General features: G+C 33.1%; 1 protein-coding gene across 3 annotated transcripts; it reads right to left on the reverse strand.

The window, feature by feature from the left end:
* Nucleotides 1-306: 306 nt before the first annotated feature.
* Nucleotides 307-27,889, reverse strand: LOC143914785 (unconventional myosin-IXa-like). 3 transcript variants are annotated; one of them, XM_077435129.1, is made up of 30 exons: nucleotides 27,705-27,869; nucleotides 24,547-24,773; nucleotides 24,332-24,475; nucleotides 23,938-24,050; nucleotides 23,278-23,863; nucleotides 22,875-23,205; nucleotides 22,622-22,799; nucleotides 22,405-22,544; nucleotides 22,072-22,318; nucleotides 10,555-10,690; nucleotides 10,338-10,486; nucleotides 10,153-10,263; nucleotides 8,532-8,783; nucleotides 7,429-7,665; nucleotides 7,108-7,355; nucleotides 6,857-7,028; nucleotides 6,520-6,774; nucleotides 6,352-6,441; nucleotides 6,160-6,282; nucleotides 5,834-6,044; nucleotides 5,287-5,743; nucleotides 5,046-5,208; nucleotides 4,766-4,969; nucleotides 4,282-4,687; nucleotides 3,321-3,602; nucleotides 3,058-3,219; nucleotides 2,781-2,978; nucleotides 2,532-2,714; nucleotides 2,200-2,457; nucleotides 307-2,127 (listed from the first exon to the last, which is right to left on the reverse strand). In XM_077435129.1, the coding sequence occupies exons 2-30, from the start codon at nucleotides 24,580-24,582 to the stop codon at nucleotides 1,705-1,707; spliced, it is 6,495 nt and encodes a 2,164-aa protein (XP_077291255.1). In that variant the 5' UTR covers nucleotides 24,583-24,773; nucleotides 27,705-27,869; the 3' UTR covers nucleotides 307-1,704. The 3 variants fall into 3 exon arrangements, with proteins under 3 accessions (XP_077291255.1, XP_077291256.1, XP_077291257.1); XM_077435130.1 differs by having other exon boundaries at nucleotides 5,852-6,044; nucleotides 27,705-27,868; XM_077435131.1 differs by lacking the exon at nucleotides 8,532-8,783 and having other exon boundaries at nucleotides 27,705-27,889.

The raw sequence follows: 27,889 nt of genomic DNA on the forward strand, positions 1-27,889 counted from the left end.
TCAAAGTGTCGAGTATCAGATGAAAACGTCTTCATAAAATATAATAATAAATATCATTCTTATAAATGTAATCATAAGTAATATTTTGTAAATAAAATATATAAAAATCTTAAGTAAGTTTTGTAATAGTATTTCATAAGAAAATATTGACAATGTGATGTGAGAATGAATAATAAATAAATACCACTAACGATAAATATATGAAAAATAATCATCGATCGAAAGAATACGAAGAAAAATTACACGCATAATGTTAAATGTAATAAAAAGCGATCAAGAGTGCTTTGATATTGTTTTTTTGATATGCTACAAATATAAGTATACGTCACCGTTTGAAAAATATATATATATGTAATAGCATTCGACGACAACAGCACACAATCTTACCGTTAAACATATAAGATAATATGACTGTGGAAAAAAGCTTTGGAATAAAACAAGACAGAATCATAAAGTTGTATATACAATAAACCTAACACAAAAGAATTTGAAAGACAATTTAACCTCTTCGGCCACATACATATATAAAAGCAAAAGGGTGATCCGACACGATAATTTTACATTAGAATCGGCGTACATTTGCAAGTTTCAAGTACCCGCACTTACATTATTACATTAACACATACAGCTCTATGAATCATTGTATTATCACTTCTGATTAATATTATAAAATAAATGCTTATTTTCCTATAACATTATCTTCATTGAGTATACAACATTTTGAATACATAAAATCAGCGAGTATGACAATGTTCAACATATCATTTTTTTTTTATTATTTTCATATAAAAGAATATCTTCTTAAGCTTAGCGTTAGTTATTTCTAAAAAAATTAATTTAAAAAATAATTGATTGTCAATCAATAAATACTTTCAATATTACATGTATTTATTATGTGTACAAATTAAAACTCACTGCAATATCTATTCGTTTGGAAACATCACAAAATTTCATATAAATTAATTCAAATAATGCAAAAAAAAAAAACCATTTATACAATCCTTCGTAACTAAAAAAAATTTCATTCTATTGAATTTTAAAATATGTTTGTATCAATTTTACACAAAACATTTTAAGGTACGCTTCGTCACTGGTTTGGTTGTGTAAGAAATAATTTATATGATACTTGAAACTTCATGAGTTTATTGATAATAAAAAGCAAGTTAAAAATTGGAAAAAAACAAATAAAAAGGTAATGATCGAGCATAAATCCAGCTTTTTATCTAAAATAGACATTTTGAACCGCTTCAACAGCCAAACGGTTAACGTGATATGGATAATCATTTTTGAATAAAAAAATGCATAAAACATCTTCAATGGTAAAGAAATTGAATACAATGTTTATGAATCAAATTAGTATACGAGAATATTTAACTACACAGTTGACGTTCAATGTATAATTTGGGATATGTAGGAACTGTGTAAACTTTTATTTAACTTATTTTTATATATGCTTTCAAATATTTATACATTCTTCCATACATAAATTTAATGCTATAGGTTTTCTAAAACATAAAATGCTCACAAAGCGATTTGAGAGAAGTTAATGATGAAGTTACATTACTTTGATGAAAAGTTGGAATGTTAAATCTTCAATAGTCAAATATCAAAATAATACAAAATTTAAGTTCCAATAAGTAAAATTTATCACATATCACATTAAGAATATAGTAAAAATAAATGCAAGTAGAGTTTATACAATCATTACACCATGATTGGATCATCAGACGACATCTGACGATGCAGAGCTTTGTGTATTCTAGCTCCCGATGACGTAGCACTACCCTTTCCTGGCGTTTGACTGAGATCATCTAAACTACCACTCTCTCCGTCTAGATCGGTGGATAGTAAATCATCATCGGACGTCGCACGAGTGAGAGATGGCAAAGCGCTGGTTAGAATCGCCTTTTCCTTTTTGATTTCTTGTATGTGATCGACGAGGAGAGCTTCCTCTTCGTTTTGCGGAGGTGGCGGAATATCTCCCGAAATCGGAACAATCGTCGAACCTTGCTGAATAGTCAATTCTTCCGGCGTAAAAATTTTAGAGCAACGGAGCGACGATAACCGGTGAGTCGCAGTATGACAAGCCGATTCCAAAGTCGCAATATCGGCCAGTGTGGTTCTTACCTGAACATCAAACGAAATAATTTAAATTTTGCACTAAAACAATCATTTAAAAAAGTAGTATCCACAACTTACAGTTCTGAGTCTCTCTATGAGAATGGTTTCCACACATGTCGTCTGATTAGTTATGTGATGCAAGCTAACTTGAGCCGGAAGTGGTTTACAAGTACGGAGGATACACGGTGCAAACACAATTGCCAACGCTCCAGGACCCATTCTGTTCGCTTCTTCGTTTAACGCTACCCGAGCCAAATGGAAGATCAACCTTTCCATCAGATCGAAGTTAGGTTTGGGTAATTTTTTTAGAATATCAAACAGAGTTGCAACACGATCCTAAAGTATAGAAATATGATGAATACAATCTTTCAACGTATTCGTACGACAACTTAGAATGGATTTATTGTTACTTGAGGATCGATGAGATTGGCAGCCAATATGAAATCGTCATAGAAATCGAACGTCAACAGAGGTTCAGGCATTTCACGAAAGAAACCCTTTAGCACGGAGGTAAGCACATGAACCGGATAACCTTCGAGTAGATTGACAGTATCTTCGGGTGATTCGTCCAAAAGCACTTTTAATTCTTTCACCTAAATTTATAAAACGTTAAAAATTGCACACAAAAATAGTTTGAATGAAATTTGAACGATACTGACCTTGGAGCTAACTCCACTCTTTCTATATATACCTTCGGTATAGAGACCGTACAATTCAATAGTTGTAACTAATCTATCGACAACAACAGGAACTTTACCATCACCAGTAGATAACTTGAAAAGAGGAACTCCGAACACTCGTCCACCCCCACTCTCCATGACCAACATGGAATTATCTCGTCGACAGTGTGTCGCCACCTATTACACACAACAAAACAAAATTTTATAAATGCAACAAACCAATTAATGTCAAAATTAAACAATTTTTTTGACCTACCTTCAAATAGCATTTCTTATGTGAGGTTAATTTACAAGTCTGGCAAATAAGCGAACGTTCAATGGGCCACATGAAGAAAGTTTTGCATATTTCACACTCTGTCGGAATATTTATCATCGACAAAACAAAAGTATGACCAGCATACAGGATAGGATCGTCAACCTTAAAAATACAAATCATATTAACATGCATATCAAATCAGTATGTCAAATTATTATTTTTTAAATAATTATTTTCTTAATTTCTAAAACAAAATAACACACCTTTCGTTTCTTATCCTTCTTTTTTTTGGTCTTACTGACTTTGTCGACTTCATGTCTCGATACCATAAACTCGTCCATAAAGCCTCGGAAAGCATTTACACCCATCGTAACGGGGAAAGTTTCACCTTGACCACCTTTATGACAGATCGTTTCCATGACACGTAAAAAATTAGCAATCAAATCTTTATATTTAAGCGCCGATCCTTGTTTATTGACAACGCTATACGTTGCAAGAAGGTTGTCTTTGAACTCCATTAGCGCGTGCTTGAATAATCTATCCACCTAGAAACATATATAAATATGGGAACAATTTAAACATCCGTTTTATAAAATAAATGTGCATTTAAAAATAATTTTGTACATTAAAAAAAGATTCTGTACATTGCAAAAAAATTATGTGCATTTCTAAACGACGGATACATATTGCATTAGAAACTTTACTTTGATCACTGAAAAAAATATTTGCTACTTAAAAAGCGGATGAAATGTGTATTTAAAATGACGATGAACTGTATTGGCAACATCGCGAATACCAAAATACGAACCGACAACGACAAAGGATTCTCTCTACTGGATTCCTTCTTTTTTACTCTTAGGCTTGCAACCTTCGACACCTACAACCTTGCCTTCGACTCTACGACCTGACAACATTATTCATATTCATACGTAATACGTAAACAAAAGTAAACACTTTTGACAGTTGACCATTGTCAATAGCGGAAGACTGCAACGTTGTCACTTTTTGTATCTAATGCTAAAATCTGTTTTTTCGAATGATCATTTCATATATTTTTAATGGTCACTTTATAATGCCAAAATATTTTATTCGATGCACAATACGAAATTGCTTAATGCAATATATAATGTATTTTTCTCAATGTACAGTTAAATCGCACCCTACAAATATCATAAAAGGCAAATTAAATAAAAAATAGTACACAAAATCATAATAAAAACGCACCTCTGATTGTTTGCGTTCCTCGTTTTCCATTTTGTATATTTTTTTAGCAATGAAATCTTGCATTCGTTGTAGCTCCTTTGCGTCAGAGATGATTTTATCCGTCCGGTCGGTGAATTCCGAAGTTCCCGTAAGACTAAATTTAGACGTTACAGAAGTTTTGGTATCAGTGCCCGACTGATTCGATGCACGTTGAGTCTTTCTATGTTTGCCTCTGCCGCCTACTCCGGCGTTGACATGTCCGCTGCTCTTACAAGGCATACTAAACACGCCCTTGTTCTGAATGCACTTTGTATGAAATAGTTGTTTACAATCCATACATTTTTGCCCTTGCGTGACAAAAGCATCCATCGTATTATTACAATATATACATCTGTCGTCTTTGGAAAATCGAGTCCACTTCCTAAACCTGTGATGATAATAATTTTATAAACGAAGTATATTTGAAAGATGATTTTGTAAAATGATAATTCTGTTTTCACATTACCTGTGACCAGCAATCTTGAATACGCCATTTGCCGTAGATCCGATGAATTCCATATTAGGATCGGCCGACGGTGGGGGCTGTGGTGTCAATGATACCGGTGGCGGTACTAATGCAGAAGGGTCGGAATTACGTCGCTTGATTTCAGTGCCTATAATGCCAGTAGTGCGAGCACGTTTGATATTACTAGGTTGATCTGACGACAACCTAAAAATGCGAGTTGTTAAAAAAATTTTATGCATACTTATAACAATAATAATAATTAAATGACTATAATGTATACCTGAATGATTTGTCACCCTTTGAGGAATCGGTTTCTTCAACAATTTCTTTCTTTCTTCGGATATTTCGCACGGGAGGTTCTGGCACTTTCGTTTGACTTTTAGGATATGAAAGATCCACTGGATTTTCAATAGGAATTGGTTTGGTAACATTTGTCATAATAGCTATACAAAAAGAAAAATACATCAATATATACATAAAATAAACATAAAAAAATAGCAACTTTCGCATCACAATCTAACCTTGATTGGTTGAATGCCTCTTAACGGAACTTTGATCTTGGGTGCGTGGATCACGTCTGATAGGTGGTAAGCTAACTAGATTTCTTCCGCTCGGGTCCAATACGGTGGTCGACAAACTTCTATGGTACATTTGTGGTGAAGCACGTTTCTTGCCAGATGGAGCCACGTCGTCTCCGATAGGAACTTCTTCCAAATTCAAAAATTCCTCCCTACTTCGGTCTTTGTCCTTCTTTTTAGATTGATCACTGAATCTTTTCGACGGTAGACATTCGGTAAAAATATTGTCCGTGTAATCCTCGACTGACCAACTTCGACTGTCCGAAGCTGTATTAACACTCGAATGAGACGCACTCAACGATTCAGTTAATCTTATATTCTGATTGCTTTGGTTTTGTAATTGCTCCTGATACGGGTCAATCAAAGGATTGTACAATCTTGACGGCTCCTTTGAAGTCAACTGAAATTTAAATAAATTCTAATCAAGTCGAAGCAAATATAATCAGTGCCATACATTAATATCCAAAAACCGATTCTTAATGAAACTTACGTTTCGTTTAGAACTCACATCATTATTTGAACCGAGATTTGACATATCTATTTGGAGATGTACAAGTTCATTTGCCATGTCTTCCACGGTTATTTTATTAGTTGCAACGACGAATCTATTAGTGAGATCGTTTTGACTTCGAGGTGCAGGACACTTAACAAAGTCTATTCTTTCAGGATAGCTCCAATCGGTATCAGTGAAATTTTTAGGTCTAAAATAAAAATTACATACATATATACATATGTATTTAAATGCAATTCAATAACTACATGTGTATATTGTTCAGTTTGGTTTTTAATATAATTAAAAAATTCAAGAATATTTACCGGTTTTCTAAGTTCTTAGAAGACAGATCAATAGTATTTAGTGTTTTAGTTACTTTTTTCTTACAGTATGACTGCGAGGATAAATTATCTGATATACTTTCATATGAAAGGTCATCAGAATGGCTGAAATTCGAAAATAATTAGTACATATTCATATGACTTCTTTGAATTTTTGTTATGAATAATAAATACCTGTGTCTAGGACTAGGTAATGATTGAGTTGGTCTCAAAGCTCTGCCGACGTCACTTTCATTTTTTTGGATTTCTATTTTAGCACTACTTCTAAAGTAAAAAAAATATAAAAATAAGTAAATTGAAAATCACACGCATATTTTGGTTTAATAATTCATCATGTTTTACCTTTGAATAGGCAATTCGGTTAGCTCTGGAATTGTAGTTTTGATTTTCTCAATTACCGGTACACGCACTGTTGTAACTTCCCTTCGCATTGTTTTCCTCAAAGCCTTTATCTTATTTCTAATTAAATAGCCTCTGGAAAATGCCTGTATAACGACAACATCATTCTTAAGTTTTTGAAACCATTTTTTTACACGCGCTCCTTTCCAGAAAGCTTGAACTTTAACAGCAGCATCTTGGCGGAGCCTCATCCAATCTCTAAAACAGCATCAGTGTCAATTGCAAATTCATCAAAAATAAACATTTTGAATTATTTATCCAAAGATAGAAAAGTGTTTACCTGCAATATTGCTGCACAATTACAGTCGCTCTTCTGAGAGTTAAAAATCTACGCCTTTCCAAAATAGCTCTGCACCATCTCTGAATAGTGATAATTGATGCCATAATTTGTTGATGTAACCTAAAATCTAACTTCGTCTGTTCCGATTCTCGCATAAATATTTTTGTACAACCTAAAATGATTACAAACTTTAATATACATATACCAAACACAAATATTTCGAACGATTATAGCTATAGCGAACTACACACCTAATTGGTAGTTATCTCTGTTCAGATTTAAAGTGGCTAAGAAGTGTCGGACATCGTTCTGCGAACTCAACAGTCCCTTTGGTAATAAAATTCTATACAATTGAATAAACTCTTCGTACGTCAACCGTACATTATAACCGGCTTGCCTTATTCTGACTGTTTCTAGCATTCCTGTGTATCGCAATTGACGTTGAACAGTTTCATCGTCGAAAGCATTGGGAATTTTTTCTCCATTTGATTTAATGCACCTGCAAATATGTAGATTATCGGTTGAGTTATCACATACATTAAATTTTAAATGTTTACTTTAATAATAACAACCTTATAAAGAATGGATTTGCTTGATTCAATGTATCCATCAGAGAATGAAGTGAATGCTGGAATTGAGCGGCAACAGTCAGAGGTTGTTTCCGTGCTTTTCCACCACTTCCAGTTGAAGTTGTCGACCCGGTACCGGAAGTGAGACTTGCTCCAGTTCTTCCTGCTAATGTTTTGACACTTTGCAGGTTCTTCAAGCCCTTTTTTCCACGATCACGAGGACGAAAAGATTTGTTTTTCCTGTAAATATCATATCGTAAAAATTTTTTCTCGAATGTGACGAATACGACTTTAATTTCAAGACAGACAGCATAAATATTATATGCTGTCTATCACAAATATTTGATTGTATAAACACTTAAAAATTAACTGAAAGAAAAATTAAGGCATACAAAAAAATTTCATCAAACATATCAGTACAATAAAAATTATTTCAACAAGCATTATCGGTTACAACAAATTACAGGTGCAAATTACAAGTGTTCCTAAGAATTCCATTTGTAAAAAATATACATATTTTTATTCTTACGTAGAATGGAAAATGTGCATCGATTTAACTACAGCCATATTTGTAAAAAAAATTCAAAAGCCGAGATATGATATATTACACGATGATAATTAAAGCACAAGTGAGATTTAAATCAAAGTATGGAGAAACAATAAAAATGTGTTCAAAATACATACAGGAAAAGTCCGAGTTTTATATATTCAAATGAAATGTGAAAATTAGTGCAAAATATCTAAGCTATTGAAGAGCTTAATAAATATACATACATACAACACAACTAAAAGACTGACTAAAATAATCGTACTAAATTTTAAACTATGTAAAGTACATATGAATTTCAAGAATGAATTAATGTTAGTAAAGTAAAATTTTCACAACGAACATGGAAAAATTTATGGTCTAATTTACCAGGAAATAATTATTCACAAATTATATTAAGTAAAATAAAACTAAATCAAAATGTATGATGTACGAATTGTCCATCAACATCAGAAGAAGACTAGTAAACATATACAAATTGAAAACCACCACCACTACACACACATTAGGTATTATTTATTGCCAGCACCTCTCGATAATATGCAACGGAAACACATACATAACAATCTGATTCGCTCGATGCATCACCTCCTGTTCGTCAGGAAATAGAACACGATCGAGCCTATCTTCCTGAGAACCTACGGGTTTATTCTGGAGCGCTCGATGACTTCTGTTACTAGAAGACCAAGACCTATACGAATTTTTATCGCTGTCTTGTAGTGATGGGGTTATATTTTCCTTGTACGTCGTAGCGGAATGCCTATTCGACGCTAGATGTTGATGTTCGGCTTTGGATGCTTGCTTTCGCATGCTAATGATAAATCAATTCAAAGTAAAAATAAAAACAAATACACAAACTTGTAAATAATAACAAATCATTGGAGTGTAAAAATGGGCCTAGAAAACGTGAATGAGTCGGTGAGTAAAAGAAAATCTACACACTTATACCTATGTCATGCAAATATTACTTTTTATTGAGACGGTCTTCAATATGGTTCAATAAATTGAATTAAAAAATAATAATAGTATGCAATAAGAGATTTATGTTGGTATATTATAGTAGTTAATCTGGTAATGTTTAAAGAGTTTTACTGTTGTAAAATTTATATAAACAATGTGTAAGTATAAAATTATGTAGACTCAATTTGATTAAATTATAAAAAGTGAAACTATTTTTATTGCTCAAAATTTCATTTGAGTATTTCATTAATAAGTATTGCCAAAAACAAGTCATAATTCGTTGAATAAGCCACAAACGTGTTAAAGGCAATAAAAGTGAAATGCATGAACATTGAAAATTACATATGTATGTATTAAAAATAAAAATATGATGTATTTGAAATGAATAACGAACCATATCAGTGGTGAAGATTAATGGTGAGAAAAATTAAACAAAGATAACTAAGCATTCGAGTGAAAGATTAAATAAAAAACTATTATATTTTGCCAATAAGGTAGCGTGATAATTTTGACTTACGCAATGCGATTGATTGTAAGGTTGATCGCTGATACGGTGACCAGGTGACTACGAGAATGCCATATAGCAAAGTAAGCAATTTAAATTGCAAAATTATTTATACATAAAAATATATTTCATTAAAAATAAATTTAGAATACTCTAAATGTGGTAATATTGTTAATTGGGGGGGGGGGGGGGGGAGGATCAAATCGTGGGAGTGCATATCATTTCATTATTACTGATGTGAAAATCGAATAATCTTATTCTCTACAAAATCCAAAAAATATACACATATGTATATAATGTTTGAAAACACTTGCCTTTTGGATAAGACATTCGTTAAAACTATCATAAGTGATAATGCATGCGTTTAATTGCATTTAAATGTTCGAGTGCTTTCGAAAGCAACATATCTAAATTATCTATATTGTGAAAGATATATATATATATATATATATATATATATATATATATATATATATATATATATATATATATATATATATGTATATATATATATATATATATATATATATATATATATATATATATATATATATATATATATATATATATATATATATATATATATATATAATAAATTATATTAGAAATGTCACCAGATTAACTTTAAAATTTTAGAAAAAAATGTAGTGTGATTTTCTTTTCTATACTGTGGATTTTGCTATACAGATATGTGATAGTAACGTCAAAACAATACCTTATCAACATTTCATTTGGAGTATGTATCGACGACCGAGACGAACGATTCGTTCCATCCGCTCTACATATACGATGCTTCCTACCGGCTTCTTGGAACGCAAAATATCCTCTGAAACGACAATTTAAACATGATTAAAACTGAAACCACAGACTATTCCCACTCTGAAGCTGATCCAACGGCACCTAAAGAACGCCCTCACTATCGCCCAACGAAATACGGCGACAGGATCAGCCCCTACCAATTCTCGTACAAAAGCCAGAGACGAGTTCTTCAAAACTCCCACTATATCCTGTCGCATCAGATCCAAATTCTTTTCACGCATTTCAGTAACCTAAAATAAAACGCGCCGATTAGAAAAGTTTAATAAAAATAATTTACAATTGAGTCATTTCAACGTACTTGATATTTAACTTTTCCAGCGTAGTGTTTGACTATAAAAGCGGGTTCTCTTCTTTGAGGTTTCTCATAAAATATGTTTTCTTTGTGAACCGTATTGAACTTTTGCAGTAACGTTTCATTTGTGGCTCCGGGAAAGCTGAAAGATTTATATATTACAATTAAGCCAGAGTGACATTACAAATATATTCCAGGGCGTATATACATGAAAAAACAAGTCAAAAGATACAAAAATAAAACGAAATTTGAAGAAATCAAATGTAAGAACACATCTACGATCTCAAATTAAACAACCCCACAACCAAAACAGCGTATTTTAGATTGAACAAATCCAAGTTAACAGAAATCTGGTTGAGAAGCTAGATGGCCCTTGCAACAGGCGAAAAATCCATCAAATCGGTACGTGCCCCAGAAGAAAACAAACTGGCATCTAATGTACTCGAGTTGGCTGGAAGCATTGAAGCTCAATTCTGCAAAAAATTGAGGATTGCTCACCAAACCAACCAGTAATTATAGAAATGTTTCCCCAAATATACTCTACATTGTGACTCAAGGGAATTATAACCTAGTGTTACCAGCAGGTAAACACTAGGATAGAGCCAAGGATAGCGGCCGTAAACTATCATGTAGGTATATCTGAGAAACCTCCTCTGTACTCTCTCGATTCTCAAGCAATGGACCCCATCACCAAGGCTCCATATAACAGAAGAAAACCCAAGAATACTTCGCACTAGCGAATCATATAAGATACGCCTCACAACAGAATTTAACTTAATGCCATTTAAATGGTAAGAGTATTTATCACTTTTCAGCTGTACTTCTCATTTTTAAACAGCAATATATTTACAGCTGAACAATTGAAAATAGCATTTCAGATTGAAGGTCAACTGAATCACAAAAAGCATCAATAGATTTGAATAATTTGAAATCGTCAATAAACAATAGGAATTCAGAGTACTTAATAACTTCAAAGATATCATTTATAAATATAATGAAGAGCAGGAGACCTAAATTGGAAGGTTACACGACAATTGGTGCAAGTCCAAAATGTTCAACGACAAAATGTACCCGAAAATTAGTGCACTGACAAAATGTACCCGCGACAAAATGTTTAAGCGACAAAATGTTCAAAAATGTTCAAAATGTTCAACCGTATCCAATATTTACGTATTTAAATTGAAAAAAAAAAACTTTCCGAGCGTATGAACTCCAGATTACATTGCATTAGTTTATATGGCAGGGCTTCTCAACCGTCTCCAAAATTTTCTTTATTTCAAATGAATAATTTACTTTTTATCGTACACATCGCGGGCGTTATTAAATTAGTATAAATGTCAGGGGTTCTCAACCGTATCCAATATTTACGTATTTAAATTGAAAAAAAAAAACTTTCCGAGCGTATGAACTGCAGATTACATTGCATTAGTTTATATGGCAGGGCTTCTCAACCGTCTCCAAAATTTTCTTTATTTCAAATGAATAATTTAGTTTTTAAGCGTATGTCATTGAATTAGTTTAACACCGAAGACCTCTGTGAGGGACAGTACATATAAGATAATTATAAATTTTAGAGTTAAGTAATTTTAAAATTAGCTTGATAGCTAAGATAATATATAAATAAATAAACGTTGATCGCCACGTTTTATTTTGATAAAACAGTTCCCAGCCAGCGGTCACGTGTACTTCGAGTTTTAACATTGAATGTGACCTTTACGGCGTCTCTAAATCAAATTCACATAATTTTTTTCCAAAACTTTGTTTAAAAATGCAATTATTTTATTTCTTCTGCAAATAAGTCTTCTAGTGTACATTCGCAAGCTATATGTAAAATGAAAGTATTTTTAAACTTAATATTTCATTATACAATTATAAGGCAAGAATATCAAATATTAATTTAGATAAATTTAATGTATTATTTTACAATCAAGTCTCGAATTACGACTATTAGGATTTATGATGGAGAGATTTTACTTAGTGTTTAACAAAAAACAAATGTATGAATCGGACATTGTATTGGAGAAAAAAGGAGGTATGTAAAAAAGGCAGACATTAGAAATTTACAATAGTCAACCTTTTTTTTTTGGGCAACGGGTTCCTTAATCCCCAGCTAAAATTATTTTTACATACCTCCTTTATGTTTCACATTAATATTGCATCATTTACAACTAACTATTATGCGTAAGAGTTGCATACAAAATTTCATTTTGACATGTAAAAGACACACAATTGATGTAAAATGCAATTAAAATGTAAATGTAAAAAAAATCACGCGCGTTGAATAGAGATGGCAAAACAATAATATATTTTGAAATTAGTTCTATGATTGACAGATGAATTGTCTACACAAATGGACGAAAATATGTAAAAAGACAAATGGGTTATAAAATTTCACTACCCTCATGTTAGAGGCTATTGAATGCATTTTTTTCTTTGCGTAAAACCCTAGGACAATAGGCAAATGGTGGGTTCGAAATCTCTTCAATGTCCTCTTCAACTTCGGTTTGTAGCATTAGAATAATAATTTTTAGCTATTCACAGTTGATAAGCTCGATCACATTTATTATAGAAAAATATACATATATCTATGTAATAAATTTATAATTTCTCTGGTATTATAAAGTTCTAATAAGGTTATCAAGTTAACAATACTTGTTCACCATCCCACCGCAAAATGCCTATGTTGAACGTGTGTTCTCATTAATTACATAAAGCTCACTGAACAGATGAGCGCAATTCGCATTATATTGACACAGTGAAAAGCGTGTTATAAAAAAGTGTATGTATTATAAAATGTCGTGCATTGAACTATATAATTATATAAAAGGGGAAAAAGAGCTGCTCCAAAAAACGAAAACATGAAGTCGCCCAATTCAAAGAAGAGTAAAGGCGAGAGAAGAACGTATGAATTAAAATGTTAAGGTAAGGTTCTATTTGGTTTTATTAAATTTAATCGCCTATTAATCTATATTGTTTGATTTTAGATTTGGTACAGATGCATTGTTTTAAAAGATTGCACAATTTTTTATAACAAAGCTATGAATTTCGAGTGTATAAAGCTATGAAAGCTATGAGTGTTTTTTTTTTGGGGGGGGGGGAAGTCCCCTTCGGTGGTCGGACAATTATGGCAACCCTAAGATACGTACGTACATAAAAAGTAGTAATTAGTCACAGTCAATATTGTGTGCACTACAGCCCTTTACGCAAAAAACAGCTTTGTCTGTTTATTTATGAATGGCATATGTCGTTTCAAATGAGTATTTATTTCTTAAACTTATATTGCTGCTGTTGGTTGTAACTTTCTCGAAAACAACAAAGAGTCAAGTTTTATTGTTATTGTTAAGAAATATTTTGTTGTTATTGTTTTATTGTTATGACTAGAAATTTTAATAATATAACTTTTAAATCAAATCGCCACCCTGGCACTTTGATTGATATAAACATTGTTTTTCGAGTACAATTAAAAAATATTTTGACTAAAATTTCACATAAAATTTTGTATTCCAAATATTGTGAGCAGAATCTCGTTCTAACACTCGAATAGTAATCTGAGCACATTCAAAACTTAAAAGACGTTTAGTGAAATTTATTGGCTTTTTTATCTAAAACCACCCAAAACTTCGAAAGAAAACATTCTTTGAACCATTGACCATACACACTTGAGGATACATAAAATGAGGGAAATCAGCTTAAATGAATAGTGATCTCTAAATTCACATGTTAAAATTTGATAGTTTTTTGACATACATATGTACATGGATTTAGAATTGCTAAAAGGAAATGTTGCTGTTGACACACGAACACGGGTTTTGCAAAATCAAGGTGTTGAAGAGGATGCATTATGGAAGTTTTTATAAAATATAAGAGAATACATCATAATTTCAACAAGTGAGAATATTTATTATTATTTGATTTTTTTAATAAATATTTGAACTACCAATATTAGGATACAACTTATTTTTAGTAAGGAAAAAAGCGAGGGGGGGGGTCGTAAAAATTAAACACCGACCTGGTTCTTTTTAATTTACCACTAACAGCACCACTGATAATACCTGAGCTTCAATGAATATAGTAAAAACCTTATCTTGCAATATGCAAACCGTACTTGACCAGTTTACGAAAAATTATTTTATGGGCTTTAAAATTATGGCAAATAAGCTAGAACCACAATATTTATCAAGAAGACTATCTTTCAAGCAATGTATTATAATTTTCAACCATAATTAATTTTGTTTTTAAAGTCATTCCGTAGTCCGGTTTGGTGTTACATCGGCATTTTAGGATGGACTGTGCATATGTTAATAGACAATTAATATATCAATAATTTATATGAATATTAAAACATGGAAATGTCTACTGTCTTCTTTTTTATTATATACTGATAATGATGAATTTTTAAATAATTACATTTATTATTTATTACGTATTCACTCTTTTGTAAATCAAATTCAACTTTTTGCTAATCAAATTCACACGTTGAGAAAAAAAATGCATGGTTAAAATGAAATGATTGTAAATCGAATTTTATTTTTCAGCTCAAAATAACCTATTGTCTTCGAAGTATTGAAACGCATATGCTTCGACCAAATCTTTTTCTAGGAATCTTAACATTTTTTATGTAGTTAGGGTTGGTTAATGAATTTTGTATTTGTACAAAGAGTTTAGTTGCATTTTTGCAGTTGAACGAGTAACTTGTACAGTTTCTCGACTTCGAATTCTTTCGGACAAAATCATTTTTCCAGTGTTTTACTGATTAACGCGTGGTGTTTTCAAGTGACAGAAAGGTATGTAAATTGATTTAAATATATTATTGTACATAAGCTTAAACTAGCTCTTAGAAAGAAAAAACTGTATGAATATAAATTTTTAAGTTTCAACACCATTTAAATTTTTTGTCATTATTTATAAAAAAGTTATTAATTAGTTTTATATTTATGCAAAATCATTTAGTAATTTAGTATATTTGATGCGTATATTTTGATTGCTTTTAGATTATTTCTTATCAAAGATTTCAAATTCAAGTCCGTGTGGCCTTTTTTAATTTTCCCACCAATTATAAAATGTTATTTTTATATTTAACTTCATTTGAATTCTACATTTATTACTTTCCTTTCCCAAAATATCAATTGAAATGGATTTTTACGACACTAACGGCTCACAACGGCATATATGTATGTACATATGTAAATGGCTCATGTATTAAGAAATCTATGACTTTGTATGAAAATTATATAAAAAAAAATTTTTTCGTACGCATAATTCCGTACTCATAGAATAGATCAGGGATGACGAACATTTTTGGGTCCGCGTGCTAAATATCATCAAATATTATTTCATCGGTCATCCTATTTCTTAAACTACATTTTTTGAAATTCATTTCTGAAAAAAATGACTCACAAGCATATGTAGAAAAGAAAATTAATAATATTGCCCTCGCTAGTTTTTTTAAATCGCTAAAGATTTCTGGAACGGCGTTCCAAGTTCTCATTATTTCTTCTTCTGCATTTTTATTAATCATGTTCGTTAATCGATCACTTTCAATTATTTCCAAATCATTTCTCAAATCAACAAATTTTTATTTCCATATCGAACTCGATTGGAATTGCATTTCGATGACTTCCAGATTGAGCCATTCGAAAATCTCCAAATTTCCACCAGCCATGTTAAATAAAACTTGATCAAAAATCTAATTAACTTTTGACGTGACAACGTATTTTTTTGTAATGTCACAAATAATTTTAATTATGCTTTAATTAAATTTATTTTATAGTTCACACATTAAGCAAAAGTTCGAGCAAAAACCAAGCAGCTCATTTTATCACATCGTTTTTTGGTGAAAAATTATTCAAAGGCGATGTTGTTCTTTTTCACTTGTGTCTGAAACGGCGTATCATTGTACATATACATATGTATACATATGTAAACATGGTCAATGTTAACCACTCCACTATCAGCGAGATGTTACAGATCGACGAACTCGTAAATAGCTTCACAGTAAAGCCTAATTTAACTAAAGCCAAACTTATAAATTTAAGTTATGTTTAGCGTTCATTATTTCAATTATAGATTCATTTTTAAAACCTAAAAAAAAAACAATAAGAAGGATATCTATTTTTCATTTTGTCAAAAATCTTGGTTATTATTGTAGATTATCTACGAGGGAAAAAATAATAAAATAGCGCAACTCGTAGGCGCGCGCGATATTTGCCAAAAATGGGCTCGATCGGCCTTAAAGTGAAATAATAATTATATTATAATTTCTCTAGTTAGTAAAATTATTTATAATTTATTTATTTCTTTATACAGATGCAGGATATGACATTTGAAAGGACGCAAAAGAATGGAGTTTTATTAATATGCGATGGATTCTGCTACACGCGTCATCGATCGGGTATAGATACTGAAACGGAGTATTGGGTTTGCGAAAACCGAAAAATATGCAATGGACGTGCAATCACAAAATCTAACAGACGCGAGTTTCGGCAAACTAAGGAGCACAGCCACTTGCCCGATAGGCTAAGGCGTGAGATACGCCAAATTCAAGGCTTTATGCAGCAAGCGGCATCGAACGCTATCGGTGCCAGCACCACCACTAGCATAGTGCAAAGATCGTTAATGGCAGCGACTGATGTAGCCAAGGCAAGATTGCCTTCGATAAATCATTTGAAGAGAAATGTACAAAGGCAGAGGAATAAAGTACAAGTACCACTTCCTCTGCCAATAACAAGGAGCGACATAGATGTACCTACAGAGTATCAAATAACAGGTAGCACAACTACACCGGAGCAATTTTTATTTTGGGATTCAGGCTCTGGTTCTGAAGAAAGAATTTTAATGTTCACAACGAGAAAGAATTTAGAATTTTTAAAAAGTTGCCAGAGCATACTAATGGACGGTACATTCAAAACTGCTCCACCACTATTCACGCAGCTATATTCTATACATGGCACGCGACTGGAGGGCACTGACCAAAAGCCGGGGAAGGCGGTTCCCTTAATATTTTGTCTGCTTCCAGATAAAAGTGGAACCACATACAATAGACTCTTTAGTCAATTAAAAATGTATATTCAAGATTGGGAACCTAATAGGGTAATGATGGATTTCGGGAGGGCAGCCATCAATGCCGTTCAAAACCAATGGCCAAATGCGCAAGTAACGGGTTGCTTTTTCCATCTGTCCCAAAGTATCTATAGAAAAATCCAGGAATTGGGATTAACGGAATTTTATGATAATCAGGAAAATGCAATTAAATTTAAAATGGTGTTGGCTTTAGCATTCGTTCCTCCAGAAAATGTAGTCGAAAGCTGGGAGGAACTCCTCCAAATTCTCAACCCTTGGCTATTGGAACAAGAGCGAGAAATCCAACAAAAGGTCGATGATTTTCTCATTTATTTTGAGGTAAATTATATTGGGAAAATCATAGCGAATGTAAGGCGTGAACCTCGGGTAGCTTCCATAGACATATGGAATGTTCGAGACCGAATAATACATAATTATGGAAAAACAGATAACGAAGTGGAAGGCTTCCATATGAAAGTTGGCTATACAATTGGAGCCCAATTTCCAAACCTCTGGAAATTTTTGAAAGCCCTTCAAGGTCTCCAAGCCGAGACCGAGAAGTTAGTAGAAGAACTAAACTCCGGAGTTATGGGAAGACAACAGCGGCCGAAATACGTACAATTGGCAGAGAGGATAAAAAACGTCACAGCCAATTGGGCTAATCGACAAAGTTTGGAGACATACCTAAGAGGAATATCGTATAATTTTTAAACACGTTAGTTTTTATTCTAAAATATTATTTCGTTAAAATTTTGTATATAAAATAATATATAACATTCATTTTCAGGTGCGTACACAGGATATTTTTCTCGCAGCAGTCAAGTCAAGGGCGAACAGGGTTCTAGTTTATATATCTAGTCACATACTTATGTATATTATATTTAGTTATTAATTTTAAATCCTTGTATTTTAAAACTAAACTAAACTTATTTAATATGAAAAATATTAAATTCCTTTTAATGTACATATGTATGTATGTATCTACATTATTTAAATACTGTCATACCATTTTTTAATCTTAATAATTATGGATTTTTTAATATTATATACAATATTTTTATTTCCTTTTAGTACATTTTTTGTATCTTTTTTTTATAAAAGCTTCCTCTTATTATCGATATTCCATCAAATGCACAACTTTTTGCTTATTTATTTCTTATTATTTAAGAATGTATAAATTAAGTCATAATATACTCAAATTTTTTAAATGACATCAATATTTTTTATGCAGCGGTAGCTGTTGATAAGCAATTATATTATAACTAAATTTGTCACTGATGTTAGGTATTTTAAATTTTTAATTTAACAATTATTGTTTTAATCTGAAAATTGATAAATTTTGTGTTTTAATGTTTTAAATTTAATGACATGTGCATTTCAACAGTTCGAACTATGATGATTCCATTATTTGAGAGCAGATCACTTTTAATCTTACAATTAATGATGTATTATTTTAATTGAATATTGTTTATTTATTAAAATAAATATTATTACAAAATTAAGTAATAAATTTAAAAATGATTTTAAAAATACATGTCAAATGATGATCTTTTTTCTTTATCTATTTTGTATGCTCATATTATGTTTAAATGATTTTTGTTTTGTTTTCAACTGAATACAACTTATTTCATATGAAGAAAAGATTTGTAATTTTGGCTTTTATTTATTTATTTTCATTATAAGATTTTATATTACGGTTGATAAGCCCTGCCATATAAACTAATGCAATGTAATCTGCAGTTCATACGCTCGGAAAGTTTTTTTTTTCAATTTAAATACGTAAATATTGGATACGGTTGAGAACCCCTGTCATTTATACTAATTTAATAACGCCCGCGATGTGTACGATAAAAAGTAAATTATTCATTTGAAATAAAGAAAATTTTGGAGACGGTTGAGAAGCCCTGCCATATAAACTAATGCAATGTAATCTGCAGTTCATACGCTCGGAAAGTTTTTTTTTTCAATTTAAATACGTAAATATTGGATACGGTTGAGAACCCCTGTCATTTATACTAATTTAATAACGCCCGCGATGTGTACGATAAAAAGTAAATTATTCATTTGAAATAAAGAAAATTTTGGAGACGGTTGAGAAGCCCTGCCATATAAACTAATGCAATGTAATCTGCAGTTCATACGCTCGGAAAGTTTTTTTTTTCAATTTAAATACGTAAATATTGGATACGGTTGAGAACCCCTGTCATTTATACTAATTTAATAACGCCCGCGATGTGTACGATAAAAAGTAAATTATTCATTTGAAATAAAGAAAATTTTGGAGACGGTTGAGAAGCCCTGCCATATAAACTAATGCAATGTAATCTGCAGTTCATACGCTCGGAAAGTTTTTTTTTTCAATTTAAATACGTAAATATTGGATACGGTTGAGAACCCCTGTCATTTATACTAATTTAATAACGCCCGCGATGTGTACGATAAAAAGTAAATTATTCATTTGAAATAAAGAAAATTTTGGAGACGGTTGAGAAGCCCTGCCATATAAACTAATGCAATGTAATCTGCAGTTCATACGCTCGGAAAGTTTTTTTTTTCAATTTAAATACGTAAATATTGGATACGGTTGAGAACCCCTGTCATTTATACTAATTTAATAACGCCCGCGATGTGTACGATAAAAAGTAAATTATTCATTTGAAATAAAGAAAATTTTGGAGACGGTTGAGAAGCCCTGCCATATAAACTAATGCAATGTAATCTGCAGTTCATACGCTCGGAAAGTTTTTTTTTTCAATTTAAATACGTAAATATTGGATACGGTTGAGAACCCCTGTCATTTATACTAATTTAATAACGCCCGCGATGTGTACGATAAAAAGTAAATTATTCATTTGAAATAAAGAAAATTTTGGAGACGGTTGAGAAGCCCTGCCATATAAACTAATGCAATGTAATCTGCAGTTCATACGCTCGGAAAGTTTTTTTTTTCAATTTAAATACGTAAATATTGGATACGGTTGAGAGCCCCTGTCATTTATACTAATTTAATAACGCCCGCGATGTGTACGATAAAAAGTAAATTATTCATTTGAAATAAAGAAAATTTTGGAGACGGTTGAGAAGCCCTGCCATATAAACTAATGCAATGTAATCTGCAGTTCATACGCTCGGAAAGTTTTTTTTTTCAATTTAAATACGTAAATATTGGATACGGTTGAGAACCCCTGTCATTTATACTAATTTAATAACGCCCGCGATGTGTACGATAAAAAGTAAATTATTCATTTGAAATAAAGAAAATTTTGGAGACGGTTGAGAAGCCCTGCCATATAAACTAATGCAATGTAATCTGCAGTTCATACGCTCGGAAAGTTTTTTTTTTCAATTTAAATACGTAAATATTGGATACGGTTGAGAACCCCTGTCATTTATACTAATTTAATAACGCCCGCGATGTGTACGATAAAAAGTAAATTATTCATTTGAAATAAAGTAAATTTTGGAGACGGTTGAGAAGCCCTGCCATATAAACTAATGCAATGTAATCTGCAGTTCATACACTCGGAAAGTTTTTTTTTTCAATTTAAATACGTAAATATTGGATACGGTTGAGAACCCCTGTCATTTATACTAATTTAATAACGCCCGCGATGTGTACGATAAAAAGTAAATTATTCATTTGAAATAAAGTAAATTTTGGAGACGGTTGAGAAGCCCTGCCATATAAACTAATGCAATGTAATCTGCAGTTCATACACTCGGAAAGTTTTTTTTTTCAATTTAAATACGTAAATATTGGATACGGTTGAGAACCCCTGTCATTTATACTAATTTAATAACGCCCGCGATGTGTACGATAAAAAGTAAATAATTCATTTGAAATAAAGTAAATTTTGGAGACGGTTGAGAAGCCCTGCCATATAAACTAATGCAATGTAATCTGCAGTTCATACGCTCGGAAAGTTTTTTTTTTCAATTTAAATACGTAAATATTGGATACGGTTGAGAACCCCTGACATTTATACTAATTCAATGACATCTTAAAATGATATTCAATGAGTCACAATGACATTCGCTTAAAATGTAATTGTTCAATTTAAATAAGTATATGTTGGTACGGTTGAGAACACCTTTAATTTATAATAATTTAATAACATCCGCGATCTATACGATAAAAAGTACCATATACATCGATAAATATAATACAATAAAAAGTTACTTTTGCCATTAAAATAGGATAATTTAGGATTTTTGAACATTTTGAACATTTTTGAACATTTTGTCGCGGGTACATTTTGTCAGTGCACTAATTTTCGGGTACATTTTGTCGTTGAACATTTTGGCCTTGCACCAATTGTCGCGTCCCCAAATTGGAACCTTGAGGTACGCCAGAATGAGTAGGCTATTCGTCAGAAACCTGGCCGCAATAGGAACTATTGCAATGATCGCAATAGTATTATATAGTCCAATATTTATTTAGAATAAACTTTTGATTAATCTTACTTGCACTGGTCGTCGAGTACGCATAATAATCCTCCAGGCTTTCCCTCAATTAGTTGAAGGCAACCGGTGTTGTCCAAAAATCCAATATCGGTCCAACGAATTCCCTCACGTCTATACTCCTCTTGTTCGTATTTGAACACGTGTTGATTGAAATAGTATTGTAGGTGTTCATTTGCGTAATTGATACAAAGTTGTTCGAAACTGTTGAATGGACCGAAATCCTCAAAGCCGAATATGTCTAAAACTCCTAAAACGATATGTAATGAATCAGTTATGTATGAATCGCTTTAGCAACATAAAATATTTACAGCAGGATGTTTTTTTTTTATATACCTATACTGTGCCCTTGGTGTTCACGCAGAGTATCCTTTTTCGATAAAAGTGCATGATTCACTTGCATGACTATCCAATCGAATAACGCTCCATACAGACATTTGGCCATTGCATCGCGTGCAGCAACAGCTTCCGGTAGTCTTGATATTAAAAAAATAATAATATATAGAGAACTTTGATGTGAAACTAAAATTTTTGTTTCATTCAATAAATTTACCTATAGTTGATGATCAGAGTTTCTCCTGAAACTCTGGCTCTTTTAGCTGTTAGCGCCGCCATCAACGTCTCTTGTTTTACTCTAAGTAATTCAGAAATCAACCCGACTACTTCCGGATTCTTTACTCCGACAGCTTCATCGTGATGGTAAGATTTTCTAGGTTGAAACTCGACATTTCCTATTGCAATTCATATGAACATTTCATTGAAAGGTTATAATTTAAATTTAAATAAGCTGGAATATAAAATATTACCCAGTAATAAAACGGCTGACAACACACCGAATAATCTCCTTTGCTTATCAGGCATAAAACCAACCATTTCCATCGACTGTTTTAATCTGGAAAACTCGTGCTTCTCGTCAATGTTTTGCAAAACACAACATCCGCTCCTCGACAGATAATTATATTTTTCTGGAACCAAAAGATGCAACTGCTGCTTCTCTTGTTCGGAAGCGCCGGCCAGAAGATAATAAAAAACATGATAGTTTCTTTCATTCCGTCCTTGACTACAAATTCTCGATTTTTCTAGCAGGTACTTTTGAACAACAGCTCCATGCACCATTCCATTTTCTTTATAATTAACCTAAAACACAAAAGATGACATAACAATTTGACATCCACTTGTCGATAGGAAATATTCGAGGTGTGAAAATACCTGTATAAATTTTCCGAAACGACTGGAGTTATTATTGTGTGCAGTTTTTGCATTGCCGAAAGCCTCCAAAACGGGTCCGGCACTCAAAATAGTCTGCTCAACCCCACTTCCGTGCGATCCCTTCTGGCTCAGAGCCGTCAAATGATGCAGCAAGAAATTCGTGCTCTCCGTTTTGCCGGAGCCGCTCTCGCCGCTGATCACGATGCACTGATTAGTCTTCTCTTTAAGCATACAATGGTATGCCGTGTCGGCCACGGCGAATATGTGCGGTGGCAAGCTCGAGCCAATTCTTTTATTCTGGTATAACTTGACATACTTAGGATTATAGATGGGATGGAATTTAAACGGATTGACGGCTATCAAAATCGAGCCAACGTATGTGTAAATGTATCCGGCAGAAAAACGAGCCCTTAAATTATCTAATAGTGTTTGTTCATTAAGATCTGGCAATTGGCATAAATCGGGATATTCTCTATCTTTCGGCTGGTATAAAAATCTCTGAAAATAGTCTTTGATAAGTTGTGGGTCCATGGAAAAATTCTTCATCCACAGAACGTCCATTGTCATTTTCTCTCTGAGGTAAAATCTGAAGACGATACAAATTGAGAAATTATTAACATAATATTATAAGCGAAAAAAACTTGATGGAAGTTTTTCTACCTGTAGTATTGACCAGACGTGGTATGCGGCCACAACAGCATGACCGCCACGGGGGATTCGCTGGCCCCGAGTCGTCTCTCTTTGCACTCTCCTCCCACCACATCACCCACAACCTAATCAGGAAGATCATATGTAGTATGACAAATTTATATTAATCAAAATTACTCATACAAATGTCATGCTAAAATTAAATATATGTACATCGGAAGCATTCGTTTCATTTCTACAAGGTTTTTATTTTACAAGATAATTATCCGGACATTTTATACGAAAATATAAGACATTAGTTACTTAAAATATGGATATGTTTGTCATCATTGAATAGTTTTAAAGCCACGAATGAAACCGATACTTCCGTCCCACTCCGTAAAAACCAAATTACTTTCATATTTACCTCTGCCAACTCGTATGTTCCGCCCGATGCATCTGTAAGGTTGAGTTTGTCGGCGATGCACGAAACAATCTCCTCGGAGCTGGTCTGTTTGGAAGCCTCCACCGAGAGAGCTTCATATTGGGCAGACAACGCACCGACGAAAACCTGAAACGACACCGTCGATCAAAACGGTGCACAACCTTCGAATGAAGAACATATGTAATTCGACAACGTACCTGTACTATGTATCTGTTGTTCTCCACCAGTGCCATTCTCCGGCATACTCATTCACTGAGGTAACGTTTTTTCGGATAAATTACAACTACGTGATTCACTATGTTCAACACTATTCGAACCATTATTCAAGTTCGTATGTATATTTATCACTGGACCACGCACACACCCGATGGGAAGATACCTTTCGTCGAGTCTATTTACGTTTCACTGTTAGCGTCGATCAGCACTGTAAAGAGCAAAGAGTGAGCGTTGAAAATAACAAAATAGTACGAAATTCATGTCTCGCATGGAATAAGTGAGATAAGATTAAAATTGATATGATACATCCAAACTAAAATGAAACATTTAGAAGGTTAACATACAAATGACAAATATCATGAGTGTAAATATTCAATAACATTACGAATCTCTTCAGTATAATAAAATTCACAAAGATTCATTAATTAATTATTCAAGTCAAAAATTTTATGATGTGAATAAATTCTATCAGGCATAATTTTATGATAGTATCAAAATCTAAAATTATCCATAACTTTTATCGTTTTCAAGTGAAATTAGGCCTTTTATCTTATTATAACAAATCTTTGATACATTAACAGATAAGGAATAAGTATTTTGATTGATATAACTTGATAAAGGAGACGCCCGCAAACACTTTCGTATAATATTTCGTATAATATAAAATTTTCTATTTATAGCAGAGTTCCAAGTATGTGATTCAAACAGGACCACAAGATGGTCATATCAACATAAGTAATGGTTAGTCCAGAATTCTGAGAAAGAAGTTAATGAGTGCCGAAGAACAGATTGGATAGATTATTTCCTTTATTAGTTTTAACTATCTTTATCTTTTTTTTTATCTATTTTATACAGTTCATTTTTACACAACCGGAACAATTGAAAAAAAAAATGTAGATATTTAAAGACAACAAATTGCATTTAAGAAAAATTTAGATCAGTTAATCAAACAGCTTTCAATATGATAAAGACAACAAACTTATTATTTTTTTTTGTATTAAAAACATACTAAATAGATCAAACTATACAAGAATGTGACCTTATTTTATACTGTTTTTTCAGCATAGAATTGAAAAGTACTATTTTATTTTTCACAATTAGATATCAATTATCCAGATGATACGGTATTGAGATGTTTTATGCAATAGAAAAATTCCAATAATCAAGAGAAATACTTTATAGGTGACTAATTCATGGCTTTATCAATGTTATCATTGCAGTGCGTTAATTAACGGTATTGGAATTATCTCCAAATACTCGAGACACACATGAATGCGTGTGATTTGAGTACAAACTAGTCAAAATTTCGCATGATCACAAAACTTCATCTATCGTTACTATGTACATAGATTAAAATAAAGGACTAGAAACTGACTGCAGTTTAATTAGAGAATTCGTCACAAATTTGCGCTTTAAGTCGACATCTTCGGATATCATACAAATTCGCATAATGGATAATCAATGCTAAGCTGTGTGTATGGAATTAAAATTGAACTGGATCGATTCAACTGTTGATCTTGGGGTTGCATTCCAGAGTGAACTAAATTTCTCTGTTCATATCGACTCTGTGTGTTGCTCTGCCTCACGAATGCTTGGATTTGTCTTTCGTTAATCTCGACACTACCATAATCCCGCTGTTTTGAGATTGCTGTACAATGCTCTAGTTAGGAGTATCTTGGAATACGCCTCTATGATCTGGAATCCTTACACTAAGTCTCTATCTGTGAAGCTTGAACTTGTCCAAAGACGATTTCTCAGACTGCTTTATAAGGAGCAATATGGGATTTACCCATACATATTTCCTTCAAAATTCGTCATGGGTATGGTCGGCTACACTTCTCTTGACCACAGGAGGAGTGTTGCCCTCATCAAGTTCTTGTTTTCCATATTTAGAGGCTGTATCTCATGTCCGTCTATCCTGGCTGAGTTGGGCCTTCATGCTCCAGAGAGTGTGATATGGACCCGCCATCGTCCCCTTTTTCACACTCCTTTGGCTAGAACTGTGGCATTTAGTTATTCTCCCATTCCTCGCGGCCTCCGTTTCTTAAATTCACTGGATGGTGCCATTGACATTTGTCACGTCTCTCTTCATTCTCTGCACCACTTCCTAAGTTATGGAGGTCGCGATCATTTAGAAAGGTTAAGTTAGTGTTTTTAATTATGATTTCATGTTTTATTTAGTTATCTTTTCTTTATTTAATTTGTATATTTGTATATATAATTTGTTTATTTAACTTTTATTTTTTCCTTTTGTACTTCTTAATCTTTTTAGCACACTCGTCGCTTTGGAGCAATCTGTTAGACGAGTGTGCTTGATTAATTGATTTTGTAAAATAAAATAAAATAAAATAAAACACTCACCGATTCAATAAGTGTGTAATTGGTAATCAAGATTCATTCACTATATTTACAACTAGTCTAGCTTAATCTTCTTCTATAAAACTGAAACGGTGTTTGTAATACGTTTCTGATCGCCTATCGTCGAAGTCGTTTCCGATTGGCCGGATTGGCCAAAGGCGTTTGTGATTGGTCGGTCGTTAAACATTAAATTTTTCGATTCAAATAAATTAAATAAAAAAAACAAATGAAGATTTTTTTCGTGGTTTTCATTTCTCTTTCATTTACCAAGCAAAGCCGGGTAGCAGTACTGGTGTTTAATAATTTGAAAATTTCCTAGCGAATGAAGGAGTTGATATAAAAAAATCGTCAACCCTGTTTATTCGCAATTTAGTATAGTTTTTTGTCTCTGTTTGGCACACACACCTGTCAGAAAGAGAGAGCGCTATACGAATGGATATGGATGGCAGAAATGTCAAAAAATGAGTAGAAAAGCGTATGGCAGCAGTGATTGTGCAAATGTTGTCGGCGCGACGTTAGGTGTGTGAGTGAGTGTGAGCGGTCCAGACGATCGCGAGGATGTGGTCGTGCGTCAGGTCGACAGCGGAAGGCCGCGGCCGGAAACGTCACAGCCGGGGACTTTTTCGAGTCCAGTTCCGGTGTGACAGGAAGCTCTCAAGGGAGGGAAGGGGGAGGGGAGGGGCCGTGCGGGGTGACTGTCGTCTGTCGGGTGTCGCCGCGGATGAAGGGCGAGGGCGGGGGTGAGGGCGTGGGTGTGGGGTGGGGCGGGGTGGGCTCGAACCTGGCGTAGCGAAGGGCGGGGGCGCCGAGTGTGGGGGCGAAGGGTTGGCGCGGGGTGCGGAGTGCGGGGTGTGTGGAGTGCCTCTCCCGTCGCCACCGCACCTGTGGCGGCCGCTGTCAGCGCTGCCACCAGACACTAGACACCGAAACGCGCCCGTCGCGTATAAACACTCCCTGCAAAAACTC

Source organism: Arctopsyche grandis, chromosome 7 (genome assembly GCF_051622035.1).
Source record: "Arctopsyche grandis isolate Sample6627 chromosome 7, ASM5162203v2, whole genome shotgun sequence".
Classification (NCBI taxonomy): domain Eukaryota; kingdom Metazoa; phylum Arthropoda; class Insecta; order Trichoptera; family Hydropsychidae; genus Arctopsyche; species Arctopsyche grandis.